Source organism: Phoca vitulina, unplaced genomic scaffold, assembly GCF_004348235.1.
Source record: "Phoca vitulina isolate PV1807 unplaced genomic scaffold, GSC_HSeal_1.0 scaffold77, whole genome shotgun sequence".
Taxonomy (NCBI): domain Eukaryota; kingdom Metazoa; phylum Chordata; class Mammalia; order Carnivora; family Phocidae; genus Phoca; species Phoca vitulina.
In genome coordinates, this window is record NW_022589780.1 from 3,373,155 (window position 1) to 3,388,687 (window position 15,533).

At 38.2% G+C, this 15,533-nt stretch overlaps 1 protein-coding gene across 3 annotated transcripts in view; it reads left to right on the forward strand.

The window, feature by feature from the left end:
- OPHN1 (oligophrenin 1) overlaps nucleotides 1-15,533 on the forward strand; it is a 507,505-nt gene that overhangs the window by 409,554 nt on the left and 82,418 nt on the right. For all 3 annotated transcript variants that reach the window (XM_032393808.1, XM_032393806.1, XM_032393807.1), the window contains exon 19: nucleotides 9,270-9,429. In XM_032393808.1, the coding sequence (XP_032249699.1) occupies nucleotides 9,270-9,429 (160 nt within the window). The remainder of the gene's footprint in view (nucleotides 1-9,269; nucleotides 9,430-15,533) is intronic.

The following is a 15,533-nucleotide window of genomic DNA, read 5'->3' on the forward strand; positions in this document are numbered from 1 at the left end:
GTAGTATATATAAATGCAACTGAGTTCTGTGCATTGATTTTATATCCAGTGACTTGCTGAATTCCTATATAATTTCTAGGAATTTTGGGGTGGAGTCTTTTGGGATTTCTATGTAGAGTACCTGTGTGAGTGTGGGTTTGAGAGTGAATGTTTGACTTCTTTTTTTTGCTGATTAGGATGCCTTTTGTTTCTTTTTGTTGTCTGATTGCTGAGGCTAGGACTTCCAGTAGTATGTTGAACAACAGTGATGAGAGTGGGCATCCCTGTCATGTTCCTGACCTTAGGGGAAAAGCTCTCAATTTTTCTCCATTGAGGATGATATTTGCTGTGGGTTTTTTGTATATGACTTTTATGATATTGAGGTATGTTCCCTCTATCCCTACATGGCAGAGGATTTTCTTCAAGAAAGGGTGCTGTATTTTGTCGAATACTTTTTCTGCATCTCTTGAGAGGATCATATGGTTCTTGTCTCTTTTTTTTTTTTGTTAATGTGGTGTATCACATTGATTGATTTGCAGATGTTGAACCACCCTTGCAGCCTAGAATAAATCCCAATTGCTCATGGTGAATGATCTTTTTAATGTAGTATTGGATCCTATTAGCTAGCTAGTATCTTGGTGAGAACTTTTGCATCCATGTTCATCAGGGATATTGGTCTGTAATTCTCCTTTTCTGTGGGGTCTGTGTCTGGTTTTGGGATCAAGCTAATGCTGGCCTCATAGAATGTGTTTGGAGTTTTCCTTCCATTTCTGTTTTTTGAGACAGCTTCAGAAGAATAGATATTGATTCTTCTTTAAATATTTGGTAGAATTCCCATGGTAGGCTGTCCAGCCCTGGACTCTTGTTTGTTGGGAGATTTTTGATTACTGCTTCAGTTTCTTTGTTGGTTATGGGTGTGTTCAGGTTTTCTATTTCTTCCTGGTTCAGTTTTGGTAGTTTATATGTCTCTAGGAATGCATCCATTTCTTCCAGATTGCCTAATTTGTTGGCATATAGTTGCTCATAATATGTTCTTATAACTGTTTGTATTTCTTTGGTGTTGGTTGTGATCTCTCCTCTTTCATTCATGATTTTATTTATTTGGTTTCTTTCTCTTTCTTTTTGATAAGTCTGGCTAGGGGTTTATTGCTATTATTCTTTCAAAGAATCAGCTCCTAGTTTTAGTGATCTGTTCTACTGTTTTTTATTATTATTATTATTCTATAGCATTGATTTTTGCTCTAATCTTTATTATTTCTCTTCTCCTGCTGGATTTAGGCTTTATTTGCTGTTGTTTTTCCAGCTCCTTTAGGTGTAAGGTTAGGTTGTGTATTTGAGACTTTTCTTGTTTCTTGAGAAAGGCCTTTATTGCTATATACTTTCCTCCAAGGACTGCCTTTGCTACATCCCAAAGGTTCTGAACTGATGTGTTTCCATTTTCATTTATTTCCATGTATTTTTTTTAATTCTTCTGTAATTTCCTGGTTGACCCATTAATCTTCAGTAGGATGCTCTTTAACTTCCATGTATTTGTGTTCCTTCCAAATTTTTTCTTGTGATTGAGTTCAGATTTCAAAGCATTGTGGTCTTAAAATATGCATGGTATAATCTTGATCTTTTTCTACTGGTTGAGACCTGATTTGTGACCCAGTATGCAATCTATCCTGGAGAGTGTTCCATGTACACTTGAGAGGATTGTGTATTCTGTTGCTTTAGGGTGAAATGCTCTGAATATATCTGTGAAGTCCATTTGGTCCAGTATGTCATTCAGAGCCCTTGTTTCCTGTTGATCATCTGCTTAGATGATCTGTCCATTGTTATGAGTGGGGTCTTAAAATCCCCTACTATTATTGTATTATTATCAATGTGTTTCTTTAATTTTGTTATTAATTGGTTTTTATAGTTGGCTGCTCCCATGTTAGGGGCATAAATATTTACTGTTGTTAGGCCTTCTTGTTGGATAGACACTTTTATTATGTTATAGTGTCCCTCTTCATCTCTTATTACAGTCTTTGGTTTAAAATCTATTTTGTCTGATATAAGGATTGGTACTCCAGCTTTCTTTGATGTCCTTTAGCATGATAAATAGTTCTCCACCCCTTTCCTTTCAATTTGTAGGTGTCTTTGTCTAAAATTTGTTACTTTTGGGCTCCCTCTTTGCTCAAAGGATCCCTGTAATATTTCTTGCAGGGCTGGTGTTCATGAACTCCTTTAGTTTTCATTTGTCCTGAAAACTCTTTATCTCTCCTATTCTGAATGACAGCCTTGCTGAATAAAATATTCTTGGCTGCATATGTTTCCCATTTAGCACATTGAATATATCATGATATGCCTGTCCTTTCTGGCCTGCCAGGTCTCTGTGGACAGGTCTGCTGCCAGCCTTATGTTTCTATCCTTGTAGGTTAACGACCTCTTCTCCCCAACCAGCTTTCAGGATTTTTTCTTTGTCTCTGGAATTTGCATGTTTCAGTATTATATGTTGAGGTGCTGATCTATTTTTATTGTTTTTGTTGGGGGTTCTCTGTTGGGGGTTCTCTGTGCCTCCTGGACTTGAATGCCTGTTTCCTTCCCCAAATTAGGGAAGTTCTCAGCTATAATTTTTTTCAAATAAATCTTCTGCCCCCCTCTTTATCTCCTGGGACCCCTATTATTCAGATATTATTTCACTTTATGGTATCACTGATTTCTTGAAGTGTGATCCAGTAGTTGTTTTTCTCTTTTTCTCAGCTTTCTTATTTTCCATCATTTTGTCTTCTATATCATTGAGTCTCTCTTCTCCCTCACTTATCCTAGCTGTGAGAGCCTCCATTTTTAAATTTTGCCCTGATTAGATTTTAGTTCTTTTATTTCTACAGTAAAGGATTCTCTAGTGTCTTTATCCTTTTTTCAAGCCCAGCTAGTATCTTTATAATCACTGTTTTGAGTTCTAGTTCCAACATCTTATTTATATCCATATTGATTCAATCCCTGGCAGTGTCTACTTCCTCCTTTCTTTCTTTTGGTGTGCATTTCTCTCTCTCATCATTATGTCCAGAAAAGAAAAGAAGAAGGAGAGAGCAAAGACAAAAATAATAACAACATCAAAAAAAAAAAAAGAAAGAAACAAAACAAAAGAAGAAAAAATCAAACAAGAAGTAAAACAGAACAAAACAATGAATTAGATCATGGGTGTATTTTGGTCTGTTTGTTAAAAGAAACTAGATCCCAAAATAGGAAGGAAAGAAATATATATATATATATATATATACACACACACATATATACATACACAAAAATAAAATAAAATGCAATGAATGGAAACCAAATTTAATATATATATATAAATTATATATTAAAATAAAAATTGAAAAATAAGAGAAAGATTGAAAAAATAAGAAAATTGCTGAAAATAAATAAACCTGAAAGACTAAGGAATAATTATTTAAAAAACCACAAATGCTATATAATGTTTTCCCCAAGAGCTGAAATTTTACAGTTCTCTCTGATTGATAAACTTCGTGGTAACCATTTGTTCCTGCTGGTCTTCTGGGGGAGGGGCCACTTGCACTGATTCTCAGAAGTCCTTGCTCTGGTGCAATTGCACCCCTCATGCCAGCAGCCCAGGCTCATTGTAAGTGGCTCCAGATTGCATTGCACATGCAAAACAGCATGTGGTGCTGTTTTGCTCCCTGTAGGCTTTCAGCACTGATCTCTAGTCTCAGGGCTGGAAGTTTGAACCCCCCCATCCTCAGTGAGCCCTCACGAACAATCACTTTTATCTCCCTGGTTTCCGTGCATACTCTGTGTTCACCCAGCCTATGATCGAGCATTTTATCTCAGACATGCAACCCAGTTTTGAGTCTCCTGTCTTTATTGACTCCTTCAGCGTGGACTCAAGCTGTTCCTCCCCGGGGGGATTGAGGGTAGTCTTGCTGTGCTTCTGCCTTTGGCTGGGCCCCTGCCTGGAGAGTGGTCCAAGGACAGTTCAGCAGTTTGCAGTTTATGGCAACACAGAGCAGAAAGCCGGCGCCGAGACTCTCTTTTCAGCCGGCTTCCCCACTCTCGTGCCTGGGAACTCTGCTACACTCAGGCACCCCCATTCTTTTTGTGACCCCGGGGATCCTGAGACCATGCTGTTCCACCTGGGATTCTGCCTCGCTTCCCTGCCTGAGCACCTTTATGCTGGGGACGTCCCCCACTGTAGCAGACTTCTATAAGTTCCGATTTTGTGCTCAGGTGCTTATAATACTTTGCCATAGCCTCCTAAGCAAGCTCCCTCCCCTCCACCATATCCTCTGAATTACTGCCCTGGATTTAAGTCTCTGCACCTCCTACCTTCCAAAAAGTTGTTTCTTTCCTTTTTTTAAAAAAAGGATTTTATTTATTTATTTGACAGAGAGAGAGAGAGCGAGCAGGGGGAGCAGGAGAGGGAGAAGCAGGCTCCCCGCTGAGCAGGGAGCCCGATGCGGGGCTCGATCCCAGGATCCTGGGATCATGACCTGAGCCGAAGGCAGCCGTTTAACCGACTGAATCACCCAGGCGCCCCTGTTGCTTTTCTATTTGTAGAATTGCAGTATTTATATATTTAGATCTCTGATTGATTTCACAGGTGTTCATAATGATTTGATAAGTCTCTAGCTGAATTCCAGGGACCAGGCATACTCAGGGTACCCTACTCCTCCAGCATCTTAACTCACCCGCCCTAGGGGTTTGTCAATTTTATTAATTTTTCCAAAGAACCAGCTCCTGATTTAATTGATCTGTTATACTGTTCTTCTTGTTTCTGTATCATTTATTTAGGCTCTGTTCTTTATTATTTCCCTTCTACTGGCTTTAGGCTACATTTGCTGTTCTTTTTCTAGATTGTTTAGGTGTAAGGTTAGGTTTTGTTTTTGATATTTTTATTGCTTCATGAGGTAGACCTGTATTGCTATATACTTCTCTCTTAGGACCCCTTTTGCTGCATCCCAAAGGTTTTGGACTGTCATGTTTTCACTATCATTTGCTTCCATGTATTATTTTATTTCTTCTTTAATTTCCTTTCAAGAGAAGGACTTTTTTAGATTCATTAGATGGCAGAGCTGGAAGCACCTTTAGATCACCTAATAAACTTCTCATTTTACAGATGAGAGAATACATAGATGGGATAGAAAAAATAAGCCAAAAGTCACATAAGTGACTGAACCAACTTTAATGAACTGCTTCAGTTTTTATTTTTATGTTTTCTGTATTTACTGAGGTATAATTGACAAATAAAAATCATATATATATTTAAGATATACAACTTGATGTTTGGTGTATGTATATATTGTGAAATAATTGCCACGATAAAGCTAATTAATATATCTACCACCTCACATAATTTCATTTTCTTTCTTCTTTTTTGTGATGATTACACATAAGATTTACCCTCTTAGCAAATTTCAAATGTATAATACAGTATTGTTAATTCTATTCGCACTGCTATACATTAGATTTCCAGAACTTAATCATCTTATATAACTGAAACTTTGTACTTCTTGACCAACATCTTCCCATTTTCCCCTCCCTCCAGCTCCTAGCAAGCACCATTCTACTCTCTGCTTCTACGTCTGACTATTTTGGATTCCACATATAAGCAAGATTGTTTAGTATTTGTCTTTTTATGTACAGTTTATTTCACTTAACATGTTTTCTAGGTTCATCCATGTTGTAGCAAATGGCAGAATTTCCTTCTTTTTTAAGGCTGTTTAACATTCCATTGTATGTATATATTTATCTAGTTGCCCATTGTTGAACACTTAGTTTGCTTCCATATATTGGCTATTGTGAGTAATGCTGCAAGGGGAGTACACATATCTTTTTCAGACAGTGATTTCATTTCCTTTGGATTGTCTACGCAAAATGAACAAACCTTTCAGAATCCCTAATAAAAGTAGAAAGAGAGTTTTATTTGAGCCCAAGTTAGGACAGCTGCCCAGGAAACATGGTCTTTACAAGGAAGAAAGTGCTCCAGAAAAATGAACATTTTTTACAGGATTATATACTTTTTTACATCTTGTAAAGGCTCAAAATATTATAAATTAGCACATAGGCAGGAATCACGAGTTTTATCATTCAGGAATGCAGGTGATGTGGGGTCTCTGAGCAAAAAAGGTCAAGAAAGAATTCTTGACATGTTTTCAGTGCAAAAAGGTGTTTTTATTAAAGCATGGAACAGGACCCATGGGCAAAATTGCTGCACTGTGACTGTGTGGAGAAATTGACTATATACTTTCAAGTTGGGGGGCAGAGATGAGGGAAGTCACTAAAGGGATTTCCATATGTTAAAGAAAACTTAGGATCCTGGAGGTCTGGCTATTGTCAAGCTAAGGTTGCTTTTAGTCTCTAGCAAAACATCAACATTAAGGCAGCCATGAGTTCCTTGAGGAATGTCACACTCTGCATGTCTCACGTATTTCTCAATGGGCTGCAAATTGTAAGGAAATTTAATTGTATCTACATTTCTTTTGCCTTTCTTCTCATCATAGGGAGTGGGAATATTGACTGATTTCTCAAGGACATGATGGTTTTCCTTGAGGCTACTCATTCACAAAGCAGGTGTACAGCATGTTGAGCCATAAATCAGGCTTTTGATTTAAACAACGTTTATGTACAGTAATGCTAACTAAAAAAGAAACCTAAAATGGCTTCCCTTGTGTATCAGGCCTTGAGAGAGTTTTTCTCTCATCAGGATATATACCCAGAAGTGGGATTCCTGGATCATAAGGTAGTTCTATTTTATAGACATTTTAGTTTATGACCTCTGAGCTAAACCATCTAATCAAAATTATTTTTCTAAACCAGAGGCTTTTTACAACCTCCCTCTGATAGCCATTTTTTGTTTTAAATTTTGATGTTCCAGAAGTTGTACCCATTGTCGCGAGTCCACGTGGACTAGAGAATTTAAGATTTGTTTGCTATCAAGTCATATCACAAACTCCTACCTAATTCACTACTCACAATGCTCTTATTTTTGGTTTTATTTCTCTTAATAACCCACAATTTGGGGTGTGACTTATGCCTCTTAATGATAATGTATAATAAAAAGAGAGATCTCAAATGCAAAGAAATGTCCCCCTAAAATAGGTTACCTTCCAAATCTCATAAGAAGGCCAAGAAGAAAAAGAATGTCCTAAACGGAATACCAGGAACCTCCCTTAGAAAAATAGAAGGTGGCTTTAGCTTAAAGAAAGCCCCACAAGGGTTTTGATTTCTTAACAGGAATTAGATAAGCAAGCAGTGGGATGCAATAGGATGACTGTAAGACTTGTGGCCCAACAAATATGGGTTTGAATCCTTGTCATGTATTCACAAACTGTGTGGCCTTGATTAAGTGCTTTACCTTCTGTGAACCTAGGTTTCAGAGATAAAACACTCTGCCTATTTTGGAGTTGGGAGTATTAAGTGAGCTCTGGCACCTTCACCAGAAGTCCATTCCTTTCAAAGTTCACAGGAGATAAGCATTCACAGGTGTTGGAGGCTGTTGTCTCACGAGTGTCCTTGCCTTGCTACTAGTGGTTTAGCCACTTGGTGGTGGTATGGAGTTGCTTTTCCGTTTTAACATCTCAAACAAATTGTCATTAAATAATAAGGGTTAATTGTCGAAATATTTAAACTGTTAAAAGGGAGCCATCACCAGCCCAGCAATAATAAATGCCTGTGAATGGTTGCTGTTCATTATCATGTGAATGGCACCCAACCTTTGTCAGGGGCTTAACAGACTTCATCAGGATTTGTCTAAGGATTCTGTCTCTGTCAGTTACCCAGTTAGTAAAAAGAGCCTGCCTGTTGATAGGGTCAGTCTCTCAGGGGCCTTTACCTAGGAGGGTTTTGAAAATTAGTGTTTGAGGTGGGTGGTCTCACTGCCTCACCTCCCCACCCCCACAGCCAAACTAACCAGACAGCTGCCCATATTTTATTTGCTTTCTCCAGTACTATTTGAAAGAGCAGTAGAGGCACTTAGTTCCATTCAAAATAATTAATTGGTACCTGCTTTGTATGAGTCACACACACTTGAAAGTTGTTTACCACCTAGTAAGGGAGGCAGATAAGAAACAGAAAATTGTAACATATTTGCTTGCCAGTGGTGTCAGTCAAGAAGAGGACAATGGGCTGTGATAGCCCTGAAGGAGATGTCACCTAAAGTGAATCTCAAAGGATAAATAGACATTCTTTATATCCAGAAGGAAGGAGACATTCTAAGCAGAAGGAGTGGCATGAAACAACATGGTATAGCCAGAAAAGCTAATCTAAGCAGTATAGTGAATCAAGAGTGTCAGAGGTCAGCAGTATTTAGAAGGGGAGGTAATAATAATAGCAGATATTTCTAATGCAGTATTTCCAGGATACCATGTAAAAGCAATTTAGCTCTATGTAAACAGCCCTGTGAGGTGGGTACTATTTTTGCACGTGGGAAAACTGAAGCCCAGAGGGGTTATGTCACTAACACGGTTGCACAATTGAGTGGTACTGTTAGGATTCAAACCCACATCAGCTTCAGAGTCCAACCTTTACATTGGGATTAGAAACAGGCTATAAGTTGCAACTTTGAAGAGAGTTGGCCCTATCCTATAAGTGCTACAAAGCCCCCAAAGAGAATTTTAGCAAGGAGAGTGATTAGGGATCAGAATATTGGTGATTACAGGCTCTACTCTGATGAGACTGACTGTGATTTCAAGGAAATCCCTTTCCTTCTTTGGACCTCTGTTTTTTTGTTTTGTTTTTGTTTTGGTGTGTATGTGTGTGTGTGTGTGTGTGATTTCATCTATAAAATGAGGACAGTGATGATAAAGGGCTAATTTTAAGGATCCCTTCCAGCTCTTTGAGTTTTTTACTTTCAAACTAGGGTTGGGGGGGGGGGGGCTCCATTCCTGACTGGTGTCAGACTGGTGAGACTGGTAGGTACTTCTCTGTGTGCTTTGTTCTTTTTTATATGTGCTTTATACATGCTGTACTTATACCCTGGAATGTTGTCTTGCTTCTTTCCTGTCTTTCTAAATACTTTCCAACTATAGCTGCCTACCCCCCTTCTCTTAACTCCTACAGTGCTAAGTAACTAAGTAACTCCTAAGTAACTAAGTTAGCTGTGTCTCACTTAGGCCCCTAATAATATGCTATCTTTTATTCTTTGCTACCTGTTTCCTTTGTAGTCTTCTCATATATATTTTGGACTCTCCTTTTTTCCTACTTTTTAGTTTCTCTTGCCCCCTATATCATCTAACACAGTCTTGGTTACAAGGGGGTCTTGGAGAAAATCTTGTTAATCATTTTTTTTTTTTCTCTTTTGGCAGTGTATGTGAGCACAGCAAAGAGAATCTTATGACCCCCTCCAACATGGGCGTGATCTTTGGGCCCACTCTGATGAGAGCTCAGGAGGACACTGTCGCTGCCATGATGAACATCAAATTCCAGAACATTGTGGTGGAAATCCTAATTGAGCACTTCGTCAAGGTATGTATTCCCTGTTCTCACCATAACTTCTCCAAGCATGTGACACTTTCCCCTAGCCATCTTTTAGAGTCGTGTCTCCCTCCCTTGTTCAAGTTGATAATGGAAGGAAATTCCATTATGACACAATGGCATTTAATACCATTTCTGACACTGTGAAATTCATTCATTTAGCAAATATTGTTCAGTTCTATAGCTATTTTATTATCAGGCACCAGGCTAGACTGTTTAGAAGAAGAAAAAAAATCGTTGTTCATGCCTGTACAGAGTTAATAGTATAATATGAAGATAGCCATATATACAAATGAAAATGATAGATATAAAAGTGGTGTGTGTACAATGAAACCATAAAGAAAGCAATAGCTATACTTATTTAAACCTCATCCTATTTCAAAAAAAAATTAAGGTGGTATACTTTATATGGTATGTAAAATACAAGGTACTATACTATACATTATAATTAGGTCAAATGAAAAAGGAAAAATAAGGATAGAGACAGAAAATGAACCCAGGAATGAGGCTAGACAAATAATTATTGACAAGTCCTGTGCACTTGCTACAGATGGCCTTTTATCTGGCTCTAAGCTTTCTAGCAGCCAGTACCATCCTGGCAAGGTATAATTCAATAAAAACTTTTCTGCAGGGGGAGGAGGCTAATGACACTGTCTAGATGGCATCTACGGTTCAAACCCAAGCTCTACCACTTACCAGCTATATTTGGTGGAATATAGGTTAGGCTTCTAAGACTCCACATACAAACACAGTGGCTTCAACAAAAGAGACATTTATTACTTGCTTGTAGAATAGTCCAGTGAGGTGTTCCAGTGCTGATATGGTGCCTTGACAGGGGCAAGAACCCAGTTTCCTTCTTTCTTGTTGTTCTGCCATCTCTAAGGGCTGCTTCACTGCATGACCAAATATCTTCTATATCATATCAGTTGAGAAGGATGAAAGAAAGGAAAATGAAGGATACAACCCTGTCCTTTAAGGCCAGGACCTGAAAGTCACATATATTACTTCTATTTATATACCATTTCAGAATTTAATCCCGTGGTCACATCTGGCAGATGAGTTAGGGAAGTATAGTTTTTATTTGGGGTCCTCCTGTGCCCAGATAAATCTTCAGTTCTTTTTCTAAAAGAAAAATGAGTAGAGTGTATATTGGATCACAACTGGCATTCTCTGCTACATTATCTGTGTTAACATCAAACAACTTCTCTGATAGTCATTTTTTTAGCTAAAATGTGAAGATGATAATAAACCTGTACTATGTGATGTACTATGTAAATGTCCAAGGCCACTTAGCTAGTAACAGAGCTGGGGTTTAAATCCAAGTAGCCTGGCTCAGAGTTGAAGTACTTAATCACTAGGAAGTGCTGCCTCATCAATCATTTTTGAATGGTGATATTATTGGGCATAGAGGACACTTTGGATTATCAAGGATGGGTACTTGCAGAGAAGTACAATTTATGTCAGTACTGAAGGTGGAAATAAAGGAAAATAGGGAAAGGAAATTTCAAGGAGATGACCCAGCATGAACAAAGGCCCAAAGACCTAAAACTTCAAGTAATTTGGTATTGTTGGAACATGAAATAAAAATAGCCATGGTCAGAGATGTGATTGGAGGCAGACAGGGGCCAGGTCCTAAAAGGACTAAACTCTGTCTAGTTGAAGAGTTTGGAATGTTTGGCATTGTTCCTACAGGCTTGGAAAGCATTGCTTAAAAGTAGGGTAGTATGATGGATAGACTTACATTCAGGAGGCATTCTCTGGTCTGTGGTGTGAAGGATAGATTACAGGGAGAGAGGCTAGTGACATTGTCAGAGCAATAAATAACTGTAGTCTGAGTCAGGGTGGTGGGAAGAGGAACAGGGAGGGAAAAGCATAGGACTTAGTGATTGGAAGTGGAAAATGTGGGAGAGGAAGATGTCTGAATTCTGGATTTCTGACTTGGCTGACTGGATGGATGGGGCTGTCCTTCATAAATATAAGAAATACAGAATGCAAAAGTTTGCGAGAAGATGGAAAGAAACTTGATTTGCTGCAGGTTGGACTTCAGATTCCTGAAGGATATCCAGAAAGCAGCATCTATGAACTAGTTGGAGTAAAGTAAGGAGTAGCAAACGTTACTCAAAGAAAATATTTATGGTAAATGTTTTAGGCTGTGCAGGTCATAGAAATCTTGCACAACTATTCAACTCCACCTTTGTATTGGGAAAGCAGCCATAGACAACATGTAAACAAATGAATATTCCAGTAAAGCTCTGTTAACAAAACAGGGAGCAGGCCTATGGGCTGCAGTTTCTTGACTCTTGGTCTAAAACGCAAATTTCATTTATTAATTAATTGATTGATTGATATTCAATCAACCAGTATGTATTGAGTACCCACTATTTGCCAGGTACTATTTTAGGTCCTGGAGATACAGCCCTCATGGAATTTACATTCTAAAAGAAGTAGAAAAACAATATTCAAAATAAGTAAAATACATAGTATGTTAGATGGTAATGAGCATTAAGAAGAAAAATAAAGCAGAGAAGGGGAATAGGAAGGGTTGGAAAGTGGTTTTGCAATTTTAAAATACAGTAAGTCCTCACTGAAAGGACAAATTTTGAGCAGAGATCTATAGGAAATAAAGGAGTGATTTCATTCAGCTATCTGAGGGAAAAGCATTCTAGGCTGAGAAAATGGTAAGCACAATATCCCTGAAGCAGAAGTGTGTCTATCGTGTTCAAAGTACAAAAAGGAGGCCACATTAGCTAAAAAGGATTAAACAAATAAACAAAAAAGAAACATAAGAAGATGGATTCAGAAAGAAAATAGAGAAAGCTGAGTAGATTCTATAGGTCCTTAGAATCCATTGGAAGGACTTGACTTTGCTGTATCTGAGTAAGATAAAAGGGAGGTTTTTAAGAGAAATAACACAATTTGATTTATGTTTAACAGGACTATTCTGGATGCTGTGTAGAAATAAGGGTAGAAGGAAGGAGACTAATTAAGAAGCTGTTTTAATAATGCAATCAAAAAATGCTTGTACCTTGGATGAGGGTAGTTATAGTGGAGATGGTAAGAAGTGGTCAGATTCTAAATGTATTTTGAAGTCAGAGTCAACAGTATTTGCTGACAAATCACAGGTGGAATGTAGAAGAGAGGAGTCATGGGTAACTTCAAGGTTTTTGTTTTTGTTTTTTATCGGAGCAATTGGAAGGATGAAGTTGCCATTTACTGAGATATGTAAGAATGAGGGAGGAGCAGATTTGAAAGAAAAAAAGAGCAGAAGTTCAGCCTATGAGACATCTGAGATCAGAGAAGAAAACAGGATTAGAGAAGTAGAGTTGGCCTTCAACAGCATAGAGATGGTGTTTAAGACAATGTGAATGAATATTCTGGCCTAATGAATACTTGTGTGAGAGAATAAATGTTAGACCAAGAATTGAAAACTAGGGAGTGCCAGTGTTTGAAGGGCCAATGGAAGAGATGACAAAACAGATTGAGAAGGATTGATCAATGACAGAGCTAGGAGATAGGGGAGCCACAGAGCCCTGGAAATGAGAGAGTCTTAGGAAGGAAAGAGTGGACAGTAGTTTCAATTTCTCAAGACGTGTTATGTTGGACAAGCACTGAAAAGTACCTACTGCTTTACATATTAATTTTTTAAAAATATAAGCAATATGTATACATGGCAAAAAATACAAACCATGAAGAATAAAACACATTTCTATCCTTTACCTATGTTCAACTCCTAATTCCAATCCTCATTTCAAGAATTTCTTGTCATTTTGGCAAAGAAAAAAAGTACATATATACACATATATGCTTATAAAATATTTGACATATTTTATATGCATATATTATTCTTCTACTTAGTACAGCTAAAATCTCTGGACATTATATATAAAAATAACACAAGAAGACTCTGAAATATGGAAGGAAGAAGGTGGACCAGACTGGCTAAGGACCTTAGGACCTGAGGAATGACATGGCCACAAGTCACCTGGATTTTGTTTTTGCCTCATCTCCCAGATTGGGTGCGGTCAAAAAAGGTATCAACAAAAGGCTACTCTCTCTAGCCAAAGGACCTGGAAAGGAACAACCCTACAACACAGAAAAATTTTAGATAGTAACCTCTCTACTCCAGCAAAATAGCACAGAAAAAAATGCAGCCCCACCCCCACCCCTTCCAGCAAATACTGAGTGGAGAAGCTAGATTTTTACCTTTGCCAGGCTGTAACAAGCACCTAAGCCTCTCTCCCGCCACTTCATGCAGTGTTGTCAAGAAGGCCAAGTGGGGAGCCAGACTTTCATCCTCACCTGGTGGTAATGAGACACCATCTTCCACTCTCAGTGGTGTCAGTGGAGACCACCTGAAGCGCCTGGACACCCATGCCTATTTGGCATTGGAGTAGCATCAGAGGAGGCTTGGTAGAAATACAGGACTTTCACCACCACTCAGTGGTAATAAGGCTAGCACACTGTAGTGTCAGTGGAGAGGAGACCATTTGGGGAACAGTAACGAGACACCCCTCCCCCCCCGGCCACAGTGGTATCATCAGAGGCATAGTGAGAAATCTGAAATCCTACTCCTGCCTAGCAGTAACAAGAAGTTCTTACCTTCCACTGAGATGTCAATGGAGGCCAAGTGGAAAACCTGGACTTCCACTCCATCCTGGCAGAAATGAGGCAGTGCTCCTCCTACCTTATACTGGCGGTGCCAGAGAAGGCCTGCTATAACAGAAGATACAAGTAAGAACAAGACTCACATAGTACCCAAAATATGCAGGCTTCAGTTGAAAATCATTTGTCAAAATCATACCAAGATGATTCATCACAACACGAATGAGAAAAGATCATCAATAGAAATCAACACCAAGATGACACAGATGTTAATGATCTGACAAGAATTTTAAAGTAGCCATTATAAAAATGCTTTAATGAGCTATTAGAAATACATTCGAAAGAAAAAAAAAATAGAGAAACTCAGCAAAGTAATAGAAAGTTTCTGCAAAGAAATACAGATTCGGCAAATAAATAGAACATATAAAGAGAACCAAGTAAAAATTATAGAACTGCAAAATGCAATAAATGAAACTTAAAAATCCAATGGATGGGCTCAACAATAGAATGGAGAGGACAGGGGAAAGAGACTGAACTTTTAGAGTAACAGAAATTATGCAATCCAAACAACAGAAAACTAAGAGAAATTGTTGCCAGCAGACCTCTCCTAAAAGAATGGCTAAAGTAAGTTCTCTAAACAAAAAAGATACAATAAAAGAAGGAATCTTGGAATATTGGGAAGGAAAAATGAACAAATAGAAAAAGCAAATATATGGGTAAATTTAATAGACTTTCCTTTTCCTCTTGAGTTTTCTCAGTGATGTTTGATGGTTAAAGCAAATTGTTTTTTAGCTTTATTGAGATAAAACAAAATTTACAGTATGATCTGATGTGATTCTCAATGTATGTGAAAGAAATATTTAAGACAATTATATTATAAAAGGGGGAGCATAAAGAACATTAGAAGGAGGTAAGGTTTGTGCATTTCAGCAAACAGGTAAAATGTTGAAACCAGTAGCCTGTGATGAGTTATATATGTACAATGTAATACCTAAAACAACCACTAAAAATCTATACAAAGGGATACACTCAGAAGCACTATAGATAAATCAAACTGGAATTATAAAAAGTGCTCAAGAAGACATAGAAATCCTAAATGTTTATATAATAAACAACAAAACTTCAAAAGACATGAAACAAAAATTTGTGGAGCTGAAAGGAAAAATAGAAAAATCCACAGTTATACTCAAAGACTTTAACAGCCCTCTCTCAGAACCTTCTTACACTGTTGATGGGAATGCAAGCTGGTGCAGCCACTCTGGAAAACAGTATGGAGGTTCCTCAAAAACTTAAAAATAGGGGCAACTTGGTGGCTCAGTGGGTTAAGCATCTGCCTTTGGCTCAGGTCATGATCTCAGGGTCCTGGGATCGAGCCCTGTGTCAGGCTTCCTGCTCAGCAGGGAGTCTGCTTCCCCCTCTTCCTTTGCCCCTCTCCCCTGCTCATGTTCTCTCTCTCTCTCTCTTTCTTATGCTCTCTTTCTCATGCTCTCTTG